Below are 18637 nucleotides of genomic sequence, written 5' to 3'. Positions count from 1 at the left end.
CAAGTTATCCCTGCTGTTTCAAAATGCTTGCAAAAGTGTCACATTAAGGAATGATTATAAAAGGTTGAAGATTTTAACAGTTACAGTACTACACTGGAAAGAAGTCCAAACTATTTCGTAACTGCTAATCTACTGTGCACACTAATACTTGAATAACCTTTTTTCTTTAAAAAACAAATAAACAAAACGAAAAGAAAAAAGAAAAACGCCCATTAAGTTATACTTGTCAGTCAAATATTTATGTAAGAGTTAGTCAACAGTTACGATTTTGTTAAGAAAAGAGACAACTTATTTCCAGTACTGCAGAAAGTGAAAATCAGTATAATCAAAAATTAGGCACCGAAAAGAAAAAAAAAAACAAAACAAAAAAAAAAAAACATGATTAGATTAAAGCCTCACAAATTCTGGCATCAGATTTACAGCACGATATGAAACACCTAATGACGACGAGGCATGTCTACAAAACTGGCTCTAATAATGGCATCTAATAAGAACATCCTCAGAATATCATGAGCGTCTCGGGTGAATTTCAACACTGAACTTGCAACCTTGATGTGTCAGCACTCATGGTATAAAAGTCACTATTAAATTCAGTTTGGTCATGCTCATGGCTACATTAACCCTTGCAGGGGCGCATAAATGACGTCTGTCGACTGTTCTATGTAAAATTGACCTCCAAACTGACTTTAACAGCAAACAGGTAAGCACTGACATAAAAAAAGACCTAACTGTATAAAAATCTTATGAAAATTAGATGTTAAAAGATATTTGATCTGGGACAGTTGCTAAACCCTAGGTATCATGATATGAAAAAACAAAACAAAAACAAAAAGTAAAATGAAAGAGACTGGAACACAGGATCAAATGAAGTGGAATCAAATTCAAATGAATGAGGAAAAATGTATTGATAATATATTGGCAAATGAGACTGAATAATCATTTCACCATTTTTCCCATTTACATCCCTTCTTAAAATCTTAAAATGCTATTTTCAAGCTTTTTTTTTGATCAAAGAATGTAATGTTTAGGAATGGAAAAGACCATCATGCCATAGCTGCACCCCCATATGTATACATTCAAAACGGGTGTGTTCGAAAACACGCACACGCACACTCAGAAAGCCACAACCCTACAATTATACACTCGGACGCGAGACTTCTTTTGCAGGTTATCAGTTGTCGTCCTCCTTGGCCTGGGCGATGGCCCTCTCTGCACTAGCGGAGCCCTCAAAGCGCTGCGAGGCGATGGCAGCTTGATGGGACATGCTCTTCCTCACAATGTCTCCCTTCCTCCATAATGTAATCTCCTGCACAACCAGGACACAAGACAAGAACAGTAAATGTCAGTTACATCAATCAGTGAACAGTCAAACCAGGTGCAAAAATGGTAATATACTTAATATACTAATACTTAATATTTAAAGAGAGTTTAGAATCAATCCATCCATTTTCCATACCGCTTATCCTACATAGGATTGCGGGGGAGCCTGGAGCCTCGCTCACACATTCACACACCATGGACAATTTGGAAATGCCAATCAGCCTACAACGCATGTCTTTGGACTGGGAAGGAAAACAGAGTACCCAGAGGAAAGCCCTGAAGCACGTGGAGAACATGCAAACTCCACGCACACAAGACGGAGGCGGGATTTCGAACCCCCAACCCTGGAGGTGCGAGGCAAACGTTAATTTGGAAATCAACGTGTTCATTTCGATTGCTCAATTTACACCACAACTGTTGTCCAATGAAAGATCAACTAACATGTTGGATTTTTATAGAACTGCCACGTGAAGTTATTTGCATGAGCGCATACTGAGTTATACAATCAAAATTATCATCTCGGCTGCTTCAAAATATCACTATCCCTGCGTTTCACACAGGATGATCACAACATGATGGGCGGTGTATGTGTTAGTGGGTCTCGGATACAGGGAGAATGCCTACACTGCATCTCAAACCGTTTACTATGCTGTACATAAGGAATAAAACACTATGGTGAGTGCTGTTATTGGAAAATAATTAACAGGGTAGTGTGATGTGCCCCTACGTGGCCTGAAGTTTATTATTTTACAATAAGAACCCTTCTCGAAGTATTTTATTCCACTTTTAACAACTTTACAGCGACTAGTTTTTCTTTGATAAATTAAAGAATGACAATTTTTTTTTTTTTTACCAGTTTATAGTTATATTTACTATTGTAGAACATCTGCAAAGCAAGGTAGTTCCTGTTAGTTCCTCTCTCAAAGTTAATAAGACAAAAAAAATGCAGCTTGTCATGTTACCAATAAATCGCTAAGGGGAATGTTCTTCCATCCTTAGCCTTTTCAGTCATAAAAAAACTTAAAGTAACAGCTTTATACTGACACTGGTGACTCCTTTCATAAATGTTAAATAAATGTCTCCTCACAGAAAACATATCAACATGAATCAGTTTTCTGTTTTTAGATAAAATGTTTTTAAAATCAGTTTACTACTAGATTTGAATTACATGGAATGCCCATCACACAAGTGAATGTCTAAGGTGTTACTACAGAAATGATCAATCATTAGAATAAGTGCATTAATATCAATTTTAGCTGCCAAAGTGTCCAAAATTCTGCATTTAATGTTCAGTGCATTAGAACAAACTAAACAGTAAAATGATACAAAACACAAAGCCATTTAAGATGCAGCACTAGATTTGTCTCCAAGATGAGCAGAGGTGAGAGCGTTTCAAATTCAGTATCGGAGAATTTATTTTTGTTCATAAAGTCCAAGTAAGTCTTGGGTTATAAAACAATATTGTGATATCGTGAAAAGTTTAGGCGATCATCAAGCTTAATGTTGAAATCTGGCTAGAAGCTAAAACTACTGAGCAAAACCTGGACTGAGATTTCAACTCAAACTCTAACAGCATGTACCTGTTGTTTGAAGTAACGTCTCTCCTCTTCATCAATGAGCACCAGATTGAGGTAATAGCGAACAGAGAACTTTTTGTTGATGTCTCTCATTGTTGGAGTCATTTCATAGCCAGCCAAGAAGAGTCGAATTGGGATTGATTCACCTGAACATAAAAAAAAGATTGAAGAGAGAGAAAGAAAAACTGTCAGATACTTTTATAGGTGTAAATACTGATGCATTAAATTCCAAAAGTGGTATGTTTTTGCAAATACACTGATGTTAATAAGCCCATCACATTATTTTCATGTTAGTAGACAGTGTCACGTTGTATTTTAATTTGTAATTATTTTCTGGAGGTTTAACTGTCCATCATCTCACACCCTGACATATTACTCAATGATTTAAATAAAATTAAGCGTCTAAATTTCATTAAGGGCAAAAGATTACTAGTAACAAAATTAACTGCAATACTGGCAACAAATATTTCCAAATTTGAGAAGGATTCAGCTTTGCCCACTGCTCTGTACCTCTGACGGGTGCTCCATCCATGATTTCATACTTTGCAATGGTGTCATTTTCATGGTAAACATTGGGCCCAGTTCCTGTCGTCTCCCTCTTAATGATGTCTATTTCCATATGCTTGATTTTAATCCGCACCAAAAGGAAATAGATTTTCCCAACTATCACGTCCTTGAGATGGTACCTAAAAGACAAGCAGGAATGTGTGCAATGACACAGAACATGTGTAATTACTTACTGTTCATGGTGAAACATGTATTGGTATTGATATTCATCTGTAATCTGCATATTCTTTTCAGATTCAGAAGCAAACACTCGAGTATATAATCTTACGTTATACCAGGATGTTAAACATGTGGTGTGATAACGGTTCTAATCTAACACACCATCAAATTAATTAGGAATCGGTGTTCTAAATTAAAATTGTCTTGTGGACAGTAATTGAATCGACACATTTGAAAAAGAGCTAATCTCTCTTGCTCCACTAGGGGGCAAAGGAGAGCAATAAACTCGGGGCCATAAATTTATTGCAATGTGTCTGCCTCCCAAAAAAAAAAAAACAGAAGGGAAAAAAAATAATCTAAATCTAGGGATTTCACAGCAGTGAGGGTGAATACTTATGCAATCATAACTTTTTTTTTTTCATCAATAATTTTGCAAACTATTGATTTCAGCCCCAGATACACTCTTCTATTATTACAGGCTATTTTATGAAGATTCATGGATTATGATATAAAACCAATTAAGAATAGTTCAGTTCCAGACTGGATCACTGGAAAATGTGGGGAAGGGGGATGAATACTTATGCAAGGTATTGTACATATTTCGCAGGTTTTTTTTTGTATTGAATGCAATGTTTTATTGTGTTCTGTTGATGATGTATGCACAACATACAATTCAATTGTGCAATCAGAATGTACCTTTCAGATAATTGGCAATAAAATTATCACATTTAAGAAGAGTTGTTGATATGTTATTGGTCAGTAAACTAACCTGGCTCACTTGTGATTGGACTAAGTGGCCCTAAAGTTTGACAACCTTGCTTTTTACAATTGTTACAAAACTCATTTTAGTACATGTCCACAATCTGGTACAAGTCAGATGTTGCACATTACAGTAAACCGTCTAGATATTTACTGTTGACTAACATTTTTTGTAGATCTGGGCATCAGTTTAAAGACATTACATATTTTAATTAACACATTAAGTAACCCGACTGTCTATGCCCTTTCCCCTTGAGTACATTGGCTTTCTGGTGAATTTTATTCACATTTGGTCTAAGCAGAAAAGTAGTTTTACGTATCTATTGTAACAAGGGGTCACAAATTGTAAACACTATAGCTAAACTGTAGATGTTGTGATTTTACTGTGGACCCTCTAAATTACAAACTCACTCCAACTCTAATTAGAAGAACATTAGAGGAACAGTATATAGGCCTAATAGCTCAACAGTGAGCTTAGCGTTTTGCAGGAGATCATATTACAGAGATGTTGTTTCCCCCAATATAGTATATAGCTCACTTTTTTTTGATTCCATGATTCACAAATTTAGAAACTTACTTGGATTTGTTGTACTCAAATTCAATGTGTAGGCAGTCCTCAATCCCCACTTCCATCTTAATAGAGGAGTTCAGCTCTGGATATGTGCTGAGTGTGTGCACAACAATGTCCATCTCTTTGCTGATGTCATTTAGCCTTCTGCTGACAGTCGCTCGTAGAAAATAGCTTTGAAATAAAAAATTTTTTTAAAAAAACATGTTTTAAAAATTCAGTTGAAGTATATGATTACAATTAGCAGTTAGATAAAATCATAGCTACATCATTACTTAAACTCTATGCCAATGGAATACTTCAACATGACTAATCCTTTTATGAGTCTGGTGTTTATCCATGATGGACACATTCTGTAAATACTATTTCAGGAGCATACCGGAGTTTGACGTTCTGGCCCGTGTAAGATTCATAAGGCTTCTCAACATGCGTGAACTCAAAGTCAAACGTCTGAGACTGGCTCATCTCACCCGGCCGAGCCAGGTCCTTCACCAGTGATACAAACTCATGATGATTCCCTCTGTCATAGTACAACTCTGAAAACACAAAGTAGGGAGAAAAGGAAAAAGGGATAATGAGTCACTGATAATTAGTGAATAATGCATGTGTTGTCTTTTCAAAACTTCTAAGAGGTACAAGTTTCTCCCAAGTGAATACTGATTAGTGCATACATCACGAGCTAGGCTAAAGCTAACTCTACCACGTAACTGGACGATTTAAGAGAAACTCTTAAGAATTGGTTGTTAGTAAAATTAAAACTCCTAATTCTTTTTTTAAGTGTAACTAGCACCGAAAACAGGTTGTAAGCCTGCGACAGCTTAGAAGTACTGCAGAAGTCCCAAAATCACAAACAACCCTAAATGCGATTTAACAAAGTAGAGTGTATAGGATATTTGTGTTTGATATACAGTGCATCCAGAAAGTATTCACAGCGCTTCACTTTTTCCACATTTTGTTATGTTATACCTTATTCCAAAATGGATTAAATTAATTATTTTCCTCAAAATTCTACAAACAATACCCCATAATTACAATGTGAAAAAAGTTTGTTTGAAATCTTTGCAAATTTATTAAAAAAAAAAAAAAAAAAAAAAAAAAGCTCATGTACATAAGTATTCACAGCCTTTGCTCAATACTTTGTTGAAGCACCTTTGGCACCAATTACAGCCTCAAGTCTTTTTGAGTATGATGCTACAAGCTTGGCACACCTATTTTTGGGCAATTTCTCCCATTCTTCTTTGCAGGACCTCTCAAGCTCCATCAGGTTGGATGGGGAGCGTCGATGCACAGCCATATTCAGATCTCTCCAGAGATGTTCAATCGGGTTCAAGTCTGGGCTCCGGCTGGGCCACTCAAGGACATTCACAGAGTTGTCCTGTAGCCACTCCTTTGTTATCTTGGCTGTGTGCTTAGGATTGTTGTCCTGTTGGAAGGTGAACCTTCGCCCCAGTCTGAGGTCCAGAGCACTCTGGAGAAGGTTTTCATCAAGGATGTCTCTGTACATTGCTGCAGTCATCTTTCTCTCGATCCTGACTAGTCTCCCAGTTCCTGCCGCTGAAAAAACATCCCCACAGCATGATGCTGCCACCACCATGCTTCACTGTAGGGATGGTATTGGCCAGGTGATGAGTGGTGCCTGGTTTCCTCCAGACATGACGCTTGCCATTCAGGCCAAAGAGTTCAATGTTTGTTTCATCAGACCAGAGAATTTTTTTTCTTATGGTCTGAGAGTCCTTCGGGTGCCTTTTGGCAAACTCCAGGCAGGCTGTGGCTTCCGTCTGGCCACTCTATCATACATGCCTGATTGATGGAGTGCTTGAATGGTTGTTCTTCTTGAAGGTTTTCCTCTCTCCAGAGAGACACGCTGGAGCTCTGTCAGAGTGACCATCGGGTTTTTGGTCACCTCCCTGACTAAGGCCCTTCTCCCCCAATCGCTCAGTTTGGCCGGGCGGCCAGCTCAAGGAAGAGTCCTGGTGGTTCCAAACTTCTTCCATTTACAGATGATGGAGACCACTGTGCTCATTGGGACCTTCAATGCTGCAGAAATGTTTCTATACCCTTCCCCAGATCTGTGCCTCGATACCATCCTGTCTCGGAGGTCTACAGCCTTGGACTTCATGGTTTGGTTTGGTTTGTACTCTGACATGCATTGTTAACTGTGGGACCTTATATAGACAGGTGTGTTCCTTTCCAAATCATGTCCAGTCAACTGAATTTACCACAGGTGGACTCCAATCAAGTTGTAGAAACATCTCAAGGATGATGAGTGGAAACAGGATGCACCTGAGCTCAATTTTGAGTGTCATGGCAAAGGCTGTGAATACATATGTTTTTTTTGTTTTTTATTTTTAATAAATTTGCAAAGATTTCAAACAAACTTCTTTCATGTTGTCATTATGGGGTATTGCTTGTAGAATTTTGAGGAAAATAATGAATTTAATCCATTTTGGAATAAGGCTGTATCATAACAAAATGTGGAAAAAGTGAAGCGCTGTGAATACTTTCCGGATGCACTGTATTTAATGCCAGCAAGCTTTAAAAAAGTATTGTGTCTGATATAGGAATATGTCAGTGGAGTCAAAAGGGCAGTCACCTCTATTAAGTAATGCAGAACTGCCAGAGCTCAAACTTTACACAACCTTCCACTACTTAAGCAACATGAAAATAGTGCTACAAAGATAAACTGCAAATATGAAATTTGTTTGAATTGTACTATTTCTAACATGTATTGGGATTTGGTTTAGGAAAAACACACATACACTTGTTGCGTCAGCCAATAAATGTAAATATTCATTCATTAAACATGCCAGTGTCTTTAGAAATGGGGTTAACCCCACCCTTGCTCTTAAAAGTTCCTCTTTTTCAACTTTTACTGCCACTTTAATGCCTCTTAGTGGTAAGTTAGATACAAAGGCTGCAAATCTTTCCAAAGACACACAAACTCATTAGCCACTTTATCAGTACACTTCACTTAGACTTTCTAGGTATACAATAGAGATCGACCGATTGATCAATTTTGTCGATTAATCGGCACAGATAACCAACTGTTGAAACTATGGGTTATCAGCAAATATCCACACAGATAGTTTTTCCCTTGTTTCATCCTTTGAGGAGCGGCTGAGAGGAGTCCCCTGTCTTACAAAGTACAAGAGCAGCCTCTAGAGGAGAAATAAAAATCATCACTGACAAATTTTGAAGTATTTTTGGTCCATTTTGGATGTCTCTATTTATTTGTAGTGTTACTTTTGGGTTCAGTTTGGATCAATCAATTTCAATCGGTTGATTAATTGGTTATCGGCAAATATTGCCCATCTTAGTTATTGGTATCGGTAAAATCCACTATCAGTTGACCTCTAGTATACAGTGCTCTCCACTAATATTAGCACCCTTGGTAAATATGAGCAAAGAAGGCTGTGTTCACGAAAACACTCTGCTCTCATGGATATCAAACAAATACAAACAAGACATATTTAGCCAAAAGGAAATCTTTGTTAAATATGTGCGGCACAATTATTGGCACCCTTTTAGTCAATACTTTGTGCTACCTCCCTTTGCCAAGATAACAGCTCTGAGACTTCTCCTATAATGCCTGATGAGGTTGGAGAATACATGGCAAGGGATCTGAGACCATTCCTCCACACAGAATCTCTCCAGATCCTTCAAATTTCGAGGTCCTTGCTGGTGGACTCTCCTCTTCAGTTCACCCCACAGGTTTTCTATGGGTTTCAAGTCAGGGGATTGGGATGCCTATGGCAAATGCCTTGATTTTGTGGTCAGTAAACCAATTTTGTGTTGATTTTGATGTATATTTTGGATCATTGTCCTGCTGGAAGATCCAACCACGGCCCATTTTATGCTTTCTTGCAGAGGCAGCCAGGAGTCCATGATGCAGGTATCCTAACAAAATGTCCAGGTCCTCCGGCAGAAAAACTGCCCCAAAATATTAAAGGGCCACCACCATATTTAACCTTGGGCATGAGGTACTTTTCCATATGGCTACCTCTCTGTGTGCCAAAACCACCTCTGGTGTTTATTGCCAAAAATCTCCATTTTGGTTTCGTCTTACCATAGAACCCGATCCCATTTTACATTCTTGTACTGTCTGGCAAACTGCAGATGCCAGAGTTTATTTTTGGATGACAGTAGAAGCTTTTTTCTTGAAACTCTTCCAAACAACTTGTGGTGACGTAGGTGACTTTGGATTGTACTTCTGGAGACTTTCTGACCCCAAGAAGCAACTAATTTCTGCAATTCTCCAGAAGTGATCCTTAGAGATATATTGGCCACTCGGAACTATCCTCTTCACAGGGCGTTGAGACAATATAGAAACACGTCCTCTTCCAGGTTGATTCATAAAATTTCCAGTAGACTGGAACCTCTTAATTGGGCATTTTCAATGATTTTGCTATTTTCTTATAGTTACTTCCCATTTTGTGACGCTCAACAACCTTTTGCTGCACATCACAGCTATATTCCTTGGTCTTACCCATTGTGATGGATGACTAAAGGGAATTTGGCCTATGAGTTATCTCATATTTACAGATGCAGCTCAAGAAATTAGAATATAGTGGAAAATTACATTTCTTTCTGTAATTTAATTCAAAAAGTGGAACTTTCATATATTCCAGATTCATTACACAAAGTGAAATGTTTCAAGCCTCTTGTTTTAATCTTGATGATTACGGCTTACAGTTCATGGAAATCAAAAATTCAGTATCTCAAAATATTAGAGTAAAGAATTTCTCCACTTTTTGAATTCAATTACAGAAGGAAAAAAAAAAAAAAAAAAAAAAAAAAAAAACTTTTCCACGATATTCAAATTTTTTAAGATGCACCTGTATACCCCAGTCATGGTTGAACAATTTCCAGTTCCTAGTAACCCAGGTGTACTAAAAATGTAAAATATCAATGGGAATATACTTCAAATATATTTTCCACATATGAATTCATAGGGGTGCCAATAATTGAGACACACATTTTAAACAAATATTTTTAATTAATAAAAATTTATGAGCCCTCTTTTTCTCCAACCATCAGTGGAAACAATCATAAAACCATGGCTGACCAGACATTATTAAGGTAGAGTGCTGTGCTGGTATATGTGTGTTAGAGAAAGCAACTTTGTTAGGATTTTTAAACACTGTGCACACTTACAGCCACTTTATTCGACACACCTTCCCTGTTGGTGTTCAGTTGAAGTACCACACTTATCTTTCTCCATATGCAGTGTGTCAGTTTCTGATTGAAGGATGTTGTTGGCTGGATATGTATGGCTAATTAATTATTCTCAACTCGGCAGTCATAGTGGGGTGTTTAAAAATCCAAGGAACACTGCTGTGTCTTATGCACTCATACCAGCACTGTCACTGCTGAGCTGAAAAAGGTACCTCATCTTGTTAGAGGGCCAGTCCATCTCAAGTGGTGCAATATAGGTTGCTTGAAATTTTTTTAATTTTCCATTTTTCTCAATTTTTTTGAGTGATTACCGCTGTGAATTGGCATTGCAAAACCACCAGTTTTTTAAATTGGTTTAACGACAACGGCCAGCTGTTTACGAAAACCTCAATATCTCGGCTCAGGAAGGTCCTAGCTCCTTGGACCAAAAACTGACCTCTAGAGCACATGACAAGGTAAGGTTAAAAGTTCAACTTTTAGGGTCAATTTATAATGGCAAGGGTTCTTTAAAAAATAGTTTTTAATTCCCCGCACTTTTGGGTTGAATATCTCTGGTGGGGGACTCTAGTGGAGTAATGTACTCTAGAAACCATTTTTGGCTCCAAGGAGCTAGGACCATACGAGCCAAGACACTGAGGTTTCAGTGAACAGCTGTATAACTAATTTGTGTTGTGTGCCATGACAAAAAGATGCCTGTCGTAGTTAAACCAAGTAAAATAAATCAATAAAAACTGGTAGGTTTGCAATGCCAAAAATACATAGATGTAATCACACACACACACACACACACACACACACACACACACACAAATACTTGAAATGCTCAAGCAACCAACTTTACAATGATTGAACAACTTGAGATGGACTGACTTATCTAGTCAGGGGTGGCCCTATGGTAGTTCTCTGACACTGATGGAATGGCTACAGTGAGTAAATATATACACAGTGTGCCTACAGGATGGGTCTATCTGATCAAAATGACCAATGAGTGTAGCTACAACTTGGTTTTCATAATCAAAATACGACTGGTCAAGATATCTATATCTGTCTATCTGCCAGAAAATTGTAATATCCTTCAGTAATACAGTATATACAAAAACGCAGAAAACACGATATCTCCAGCCACCAGTGTTAAACAATATTCTTAGCAATATTAAACACGTTATGTACTATTTTATGTAGTACATTGTGTAATATATACTGCATTTGCACCTGTGTTACCAAATAACTTGTCTTTATTAACCGAAATGTTGCTACACTGAGGAACAAGCCAGAGATCACGTGAGCCAGGCCAAAGGCCGAGTAATCATAGCGCGCTCTTTCTTTTTCCCCCGGATGTCACATGTCACGAGACAGCAGCAGGCATCTTAACAACATCTAAATGAATTCAATAAACCACCATCTTTAATCCACCTGCAAACACATCAAACCCGATAAAACCTATCTACTTAGCAAGTGATTCTTGCCTGCGACATCCATCCATCCCTATTTAGTGAAACTGGAGCGTTTTTCAGCCCCGTATAAAGACTGCATTGCACTGCTGTTATATTATGGCAGGGTTTGATAAAGGAGAAATGTTATGAAATGCTGCTCACCAATCTGCCCGATGAATTCGATCTTAATGCCCTGATGTTCCAGTCTTTTCCCCGGGTTTTTAAGCGTGATGTTGACTTTGCCAGAAACCGTTTCGCCGTCGTAGAATAAAAAGTACTTGTCTTTTTTCCCATCTTCTGTCTTGTGTTCCACCTTTTTCCGCGTTTCGGCGTCATTCAAAACGATGTCGATTTCAGCACTTTGACCAAAACCGAAAAAGCTCATTCCGGCACCGTGTGTATGGAAAAATGTTTTTATATTAACACCTGATCCAACTCACCATCTAGACAGCGCGTCCTAATGACTGACCACCGACTCGGACTATTTCAGAACATGGAGATTTCTAACGAACTATTTGTTTATTATTGTTATTTTTAAATAATTAACGCAGTTAGACTATCAACAACTCAGCACCAGATTCTGCTACAAACAGGGTGAAAAGAGGAACGTTAGGAAACCGACAATAAGCTCCACCGGAAGTGATTTTTTTCTGAATAAAAGTCTTTACTGTTTAGCTATATAAGGGGTTCTCGCGCTAGATAAAATAAATTCCACAGATTTATATTGCGGATATAATTCAAACTATTGAAATATTAGGCTCATTATTTAATTGTGCATAATATTTTTGCGCCAGTTATCGGAGCCATGGAGTATTTTATTCATGAGCTTTCCACTTACAGGATACAATTTTATGTATTTTAAAAAAACTGTCATTAGGTCTAGGTAGACATTGTTTATTGGCATTATTGACATTGATGTACATATTGGTATTGATGACAATATGAGAATATTTATATATTTTTAGTTATTGAGGTCTGGATTAAATTCAGTTTAGTACTGAGATTTGAAGACCTCTTTAGAAGTATTTATCATCAGTAAACAAACTGATCTGTTAGGTGAGAATTGCAAGTCTATATATTCAAAAAGTATTCACGGGAGATGTAATTTCAAGGGTGTATTTGGGGGCTTCTCATTTCTTAAATGCACATTTCCTTATAAGAAAGAAAGAAAAAAACAACAACAACGTGCTGTTGATGCAAGTCTGACCACACAGCCTTATATTATGTCACATTAATTAAATAATGTTCTCTCAAGCAGTTCACTTCAAGAGATAAATATATACTTTCACTTATCAGGCCAGAAAATAAATTGCTACTAATTTAAACCGTCCCAATTTAGCAGTACTTATACACCGACAGCATTTATACTTCAGCTTTACCCAAGTACGAAATCTTAGGCATTGCCTCAAATATATCGCAGGCTGACGGTTTGCACTGCGGTTTTACTGCATTTATCCAAAGATTCTTAAAGTTTTACCGAAGGCATTTCGTTCATATTGACTTTCAGCGTTCACCAAAAAGAATCGACTCATAGAGCCGACTCAGTGAACGACACATCATTACAACCTATGAGTTCTACTATGCGCTATGTAATGTCACGAGAGAAAGCATTGTTTCTTACAATAGACGCACATACAACCTAGTTAAGAGAATAAGTTTGGTGTCTTCGGATTGTAGCCAGGGGCCCACTAACGCGATTACTGGGCTTCTTTCTCACACGTCTCCCCCTGTAGCTGGCATGGGGAATGATTTAGAGTGGTTTCCATGACAACAAAGTAACAATAGAATCAGAATCAGCTTTTCAGCGTGTAGCTGAGTCAAGTAGCTGTTTTAGGTCACTTCACCTTCTTGTACAACATTGACTGATTTTTATTTGTACTTTAACACAATTTACGTGTAAAACAACGTGAAACGTCGGTTAGCAATGAGCAAGAAAACCGGAGAAAAGAAAACTACACATTCTTTCATCCAATTCCAGTAAGTTAACTCCAAAAAGAAACAGGATTAATATAATTCCTTTCTTTTGAAGCTTAAACAATTTTCTATCTAGTAAGCTGAACTTGGACCTCTTCTCTTAGAATTGAAGTTAAAAGAAAAGAGATTGAAGAATTTAAGGAAGAAGTAAGGGAACTGGAAGCCAAGAACCAACAACTTGTTGAACTGGTAAGGAACATTTAAAACAGCTCTTCTCTATAGTCAACCTGTTTTAAATCCATACTTAGGATCATTAATGTCAGGGTGATTCGATGATTGATATGTTGGTGAAGATGATAATAATGACGGTATGTTCCAGCGAGATCAGCTGCGTAAGGAGCATCAGGGTCACCTCAGTGTGCTGCGCAAGCAAGCCAAGGAGCAGGAGAAGAAGCTTGAGGAGAAAGAAGTGGCCAGTAAAGAACAAGTACAACAGGCAGTCCAGTACAATCTAGAGCTCGCACATATCCAGGAGGAAGAGCTGGCAGGTACTCACACATTGGGCCTCAGTTATGTAGATGGATATGGACAATTTTTTTTTGTAAATCATTTGTATGAGCATTTCCACAAGAAATTTTATATTCATGAAAATCTTCGTAATGGAGCTTGCATGTGCATCGGAGGTTTCCTCCGGGTACTCCAGTTTCCTCCCCCAGTTTAAAGACATGCGTTGTAGGATGATTAGCATTTCCAAATTGTCCGTAGTGTGTGAATGGATGTGTGTCTGTGATTGTGTCCTGATTGTGTCCTGCAATGGGTTGGCACCCTGTCCAGGGTGTCCCCCGCCTTGTGCTCTGACTTCCACGTGATAGGCTCTAGGCTCCCCAGTGAGGTCATAAGAGGTATGGAAAATGGATGGATGGAAAATCCCTATAATTAAATTTTTATAAAGTTAAATTTTTGCAGAAAAAGACAAACTACCTTGATTAATCTGAGATTTAAATACGGATTATGCTGTCAAAAAAATTGAATAGCTTGGGTATAATATGAGGGTGAACGGTGGCTTAGTGGTTAGCATGTTCGCCTCACACCTCCAGGGTTGGGGGTTCAATGCCCACCGTGGCCCTTTGTGTGTGGAGTTTGCATGTTCTCCCAGTGCTGCGGGGGTTTCCTCCTGGTACTCTGGTTTCATCCCCCAGTCCAAAGGCAGGCTGATTGGCATGTAATGTCCGTAGTGTATGAATGGGTGTGGGAATGTGTATGTGAGTGTGTGCCCTGCGATGGATTGGCACCCTGTCCAGGGTGTACCCCGACTTGTGCCCGATGCTCCCTGGGATAGGCTCCAGGTTTCCCCATGACCCTGAAAAGGAGTAAGTGGTATAGAAGATGGATGGATGTGTAATATGCATGCATAAATATCTGCCAGTAGCTGCAGGAGCACTACAGTTCCTGACCCCAGCATATTTTTTTTATAAAGAGAACAACATATTCAGATTTTTGAGTATGAGTATGTGTTTGCAAGACTTGCACAGGCAGCTGACGAGTGTACAGGCCCAGGTTGTGGAGCTGCAGGTTCACCGTCAAGCTTGGCAGCTATATAAGAATGTGGGAAGTGTTGAGCATCAACAGCAGATCCAAAAACTACAGTCAAATCTCGACTCTATGCAGAAGAACTTTCAGGAAAAGTCAGGTGAGCTATATTCATTTATAATTAGATTTGTTTTCTTATAGGGAAGATAAAATCCTTTATAACTACTACATAGAAATTGTGTGTAAGATAAACTGTAGTGTTGACTCAATGTTTCTCACAGAATACATTGAGTGCTCTCTGAAAGCAGCCATTAGTGAGATTGACAAGAATACTTCACTGCTGATTGAACGAGAGAAGCACCTTGCTAGAGAGGTACAGTATAAACATATCAACCATAGCTTCCTGTATATTAAATTATAGTGCATATTGGCACACCACTCACACCCGGTTCTATTTTAGAGGGCACTGAAACAGGCTGACAAACACAGTTTTCAGAAGATCAAAAAGAACGACTGGCTTAAGAAAGAGGTAAGATGTTTCTATAATTCACTTCAAAGTGCTCATGCATTGGTAGTGCACTAATCATTCAGTCTAAATACACAACATGTACATAGGACAAACTTTCTGGTCGTTCTTTTATTTTCTGTAGGACTTAGAGATTCAGTAGATATTTTAAATCCTTGTTATGTGTGTGTGCAATGATGTTTCACGCCAGCTTGCTGTCTATCATGAGGAAGTCTCTATACTGGATGTAGCCGTGAGTAAGTTAGAGGAGGAGAACTTGGAGCACATGAAGGAACTGCATCGCCTCAATGATGCACAAATCTCTAGGTACTGTTGGCTGCAATCATGGTCATTTAAGCCCTTTGAAATATTTTCTACGCCAGGGATCCATTTAATTGTAAAATAAAATTTACTGACCCTCTCAGCACAGATGATTTTAGTAACATCATGTAAATGTGTAGAATAATATATCATTTTTTAAGCCATAGAGCTTTCTATTCCTGAACGACAGAACACATTGGTCGGCAAGTCGACATTAGACCTACTTGTTTTGAGTTATTGAGGTTTAATCTAATGACCAGTCAAACAGATTAATAACTATAAGAATGCATTAATAAATTTAGCTACTTTGATAATGGTGGCTTGTGACTTCCATCACTGTAACAAAACAATCAAACAAACAAACAAACAAACAAACAAACAACAACAACACATGGACCCCTGGGGTACCTGGTCCCCTCTTTAGGAACCGCCGATCTAGGCCAGTGATGTTCCCCTTAGTGTCCCTGTGACTCAGCAGTTTATCAAAAGCTGGGTATACCATGTTTACCATTGACCCATTTCATACAATGGTCTGTTCATAGATGAACTGAATCAGGTGCATCAAAGAGAATACATTTGTGTATAGCATCAGGTTCCCAGGATTTTGATTGAATGGTCTAAATTCTAATCCATCCTAATTTTTCCACAGCAACGTGCTCCTGGTGCAGGCTGAAGACTTGGAGCAGAAACTCAGCCTTCCTGAAAGAACAGGTGATCCATCCATATAAACTCACATAGCTTTTCCTAGTGTTACACTTTATAGACCAGAAGAGGGCGCTAGGAGTACAGTTACTGAGCAAGGCCTTCAAGGTAAAAGTCTTTTTAACAACTGTATGCCAGTTTCTAGTAGGAAACATAAACTTTGTGTCAACTAACATTATTAAGATTCTCATTCAAAAGAATATTCAGCTGACAAAGCAAATATGGCTCCATTAGTCTAACAGTTTACTAGATGTTTGGCAGAATGGAAAAAAATCCTTTCTATGATGAAATCTTGACATTTTCAGCTATGTGTAGTTCTGGAAACTGCAGACATCCTTCTACTGTAATTTGTCTTATCTGCATCTCAATCACATTTAAAGTTACAGCATTTTAAAGTCTGGTTACTGCCAAAAGTGAAAAAGGAGGAAGTTGTTGGGAAAACAATCTCTGATTACTTCAGTAAGTTTAGTTCCGTTAGCTATATTTAGTTTGATAAAAAAAAATACTGCATTTTTATTAGGTCGTGTCAACTGTTTAAAACTTTGTCCTCTGTCCTCAAGCACAGTACTGGCAGAAAACTAAATTTTGTTCAGAATCTGATTTTCATCATTTTTTGGCTGTTTTTACAATTCAGCTGCCATGACATCAGCCACAGATCTTATATTTGAATTTATTTTGCATTTAAGCACTTGCAACTTTTACTGAACAGATATACTTAGCAGTTGAACTGATAAATATGCATTTACTGAAGACCCTATAGGAAATCCTGTGAAATAGAATCAACTCGATCAAGACACTTGCACCAGCAGCTGTTTACAGATGAATGAAGTTAGCTAAACAGCTCTCAGACCAGTTTTTGGATAAGGTCTGAGTGACATCCTCTAACTCAGTTCTCGCTTAAGATAATAAGACTTTATCAGTGAAACAGAGTCAGTGAATGCCGACCTTATTAGGCATGTTGTAGCTGGACACTTCCTAGTGTGGATAAGCACCATTGTGGTATGTAATACCAACATCTCCCCCACCCCCACCTCTTTTCTCTCCCCAACAACGTAGCGGAAGTTGGGAGGGAACAGCACCAGCAGTCTGGGGAGTTGGAGGAAGATGAAATAGATCACAGCTGCAAGCCCTCCTCCCCTACTCACCATCTCAGTGCACTGCTATCTGGCAGCCAGAGCGACCTCAGGGTGAGTTCTTTGCCTTTCTAAATACAAGAAATTTGAAACAGGAATATTTTTGCGTAATAAAACCGGCTTTCTTACCTTTAATAATTTATTTTTTGTCAGTTAAAATTGAAACCATTCAGTTTGTAGGTGCAGCACTTTGCAGAAACAGAGGTCACTGGAATCTTACTGCTATTTTAATGTGTTCTCCATATATAACAGACATCATCTACAATTACCCTACATATAAACAGCGCAATTACTTTTATGACAGATTTTATTTTATTATTACTTTTGAGTAGATGATCAAAAGATTTACCATTTAATTAGAGAATCGGTTTATAGAGCTCATAACAACTACTGTGGACATGATCTCAGCAGCGTAATGATTAACACAACACTGAATGTATATATTCTTTACCTTTAGGCAAGTTCTGAGAAATAAAATGAAATTCTGACTTTATTTAGTCAGATGTATGCAAAATCTTAAATGTACTAATGCACTTCATATCTTCATTGTGGCCCAGGCTGTGATGTGTAGGTGAAGTGTGGAAACTCTGAATCCTCCTCATTGCCTGGCAGGAATATAGATGGGTCTGGCATTACTCAGACACACTGACTCGCCTTGTTCCTGTGACCAGAAAGTGAGCCCTTGTGTATGTGTGTCTGTAGGAAACGCTGCACCTGGGCCCTTTGGAGCAGAAGCTGTTGATTGTCGTCGGCCAGGCCATGCCCCTTTCTCCTTTGCTATCTGACCCTGAAGATTTGGAAAAGTTAATTCAGCTAGGCCAGATCCAGGCACAAGATGGGACTCTCACAACAAATATCATTCGCAACAAGTTCCAATAAACATACAGTTATACTCTAAACTCTGCTTTTCATTTTTGGCTATGAAAGTCTACCAAACATTTCATTTCCATGACTGTGAAAGCTGATGATTAGAA

The 18637-nt window shown here is 38.3% G+C and overlaps 2 protein-coding genes across 3 annotated transcripts; one reads left to right on the top strand and one right to left on the bottom strand.

Annotated features, from left to right (window-relative positions):
* Positions 1-888: 888 nt before the first annotated feature.
* On the bottom strand, positions 889-12133 carry vps26bl (vacuolar protein sorting 26 homolog B, like). Its single transcript, NM_001201317.1, is given in 6 exon segments — positions 889-1306; positions 2901-3043; positions 3408-3583; positions 4960-5124; positions 5330-5486; positions 11721-12133. Coding segments are annotated over 6 exon segments (999 nt in total). The 5' UTR covers positions 11944-12133; the 3' UTR covers positions 889-1171.
* A 927-nt stretch (positions 12134-13060) lies between these two features.
* Positions 13061-18574, top strand: ccdc83 (coiled-coil domain containing 83). 2 transcript variants are annotated; one of them, XM_017489141.3, is made up of 10 exons: positions 13061-13535; positions 13637-13721; positions 13852-14020; positions 14995-15162; positions 15284-15375; positions 15463-15531; positions 15719-15834; positions 16478-16539; positions 17587-17717; positions 18221-18506. In XM_017489141.3, the coding sequence occupies exons 1-10, from the start codon at positions 13483-13485 to the stop codon at positions 18236-18238; spliced, it is 963 nt and encodes a 320-aa protein (XP_017344630.1). In that variant the 5' UTR covers positions 13061-13482; the 3' UTR covers positions 18239-18506. The 2 variants fall into 2 exon arrangements, with proteins under 2 accessions (XP_017344630.1, XP_017344629.1); XM_017489140.3 differs by having other exon boundaries at positions 13069-13535; positions 18366-18574.
* The last annotated feature ends 63 nt before the right edge of the window (positions 18575-18637 follow it).

Source organism: Ictalurus punctatus, chromosome 16 (assembly GCF_001660625.3).
Source record: "Ictalurus punctatus breed USDA103 chromosome 16, Coco_2.0, whole genome shotgun sequence".
Classification (NCBI taxonomy): domain Eukaryota; kingdom Metazoa; phylum Chordata; class Actinopteri; order Siluriformes; family Ictaluridae; genus Ictalurus; species Ictalurus punctatus.
This window is presented reverse-complemented; position numbering and strand designations above follow the sequence as displayed.

Excerpts from the sequence above, each read along its gene's own strand:
- ccdc83 (XM_017489140.3), top strand. The coding sequence starts at position 13,483 with ATGAGCAAGAAAACCGGAGAAAAGAAAACTACACATTCTTTCATCCAA. Across the intron at positions 13,722-13,851 it reads ACCAACAACTTGTTGAACTG|CGAGATCAGCTGCGTAAGGA; the intron begins GTAAGGAACATT and ends GGTATGTTCCAG. Across the intron at positions 17,718-18,365 it reads GCAGCCAGAGCGACCTCAGG|GAAACGCTGCACCTGGGCCC; the intron begins GTGAGTTCTTTG and ends GTGTGTCTGTAG.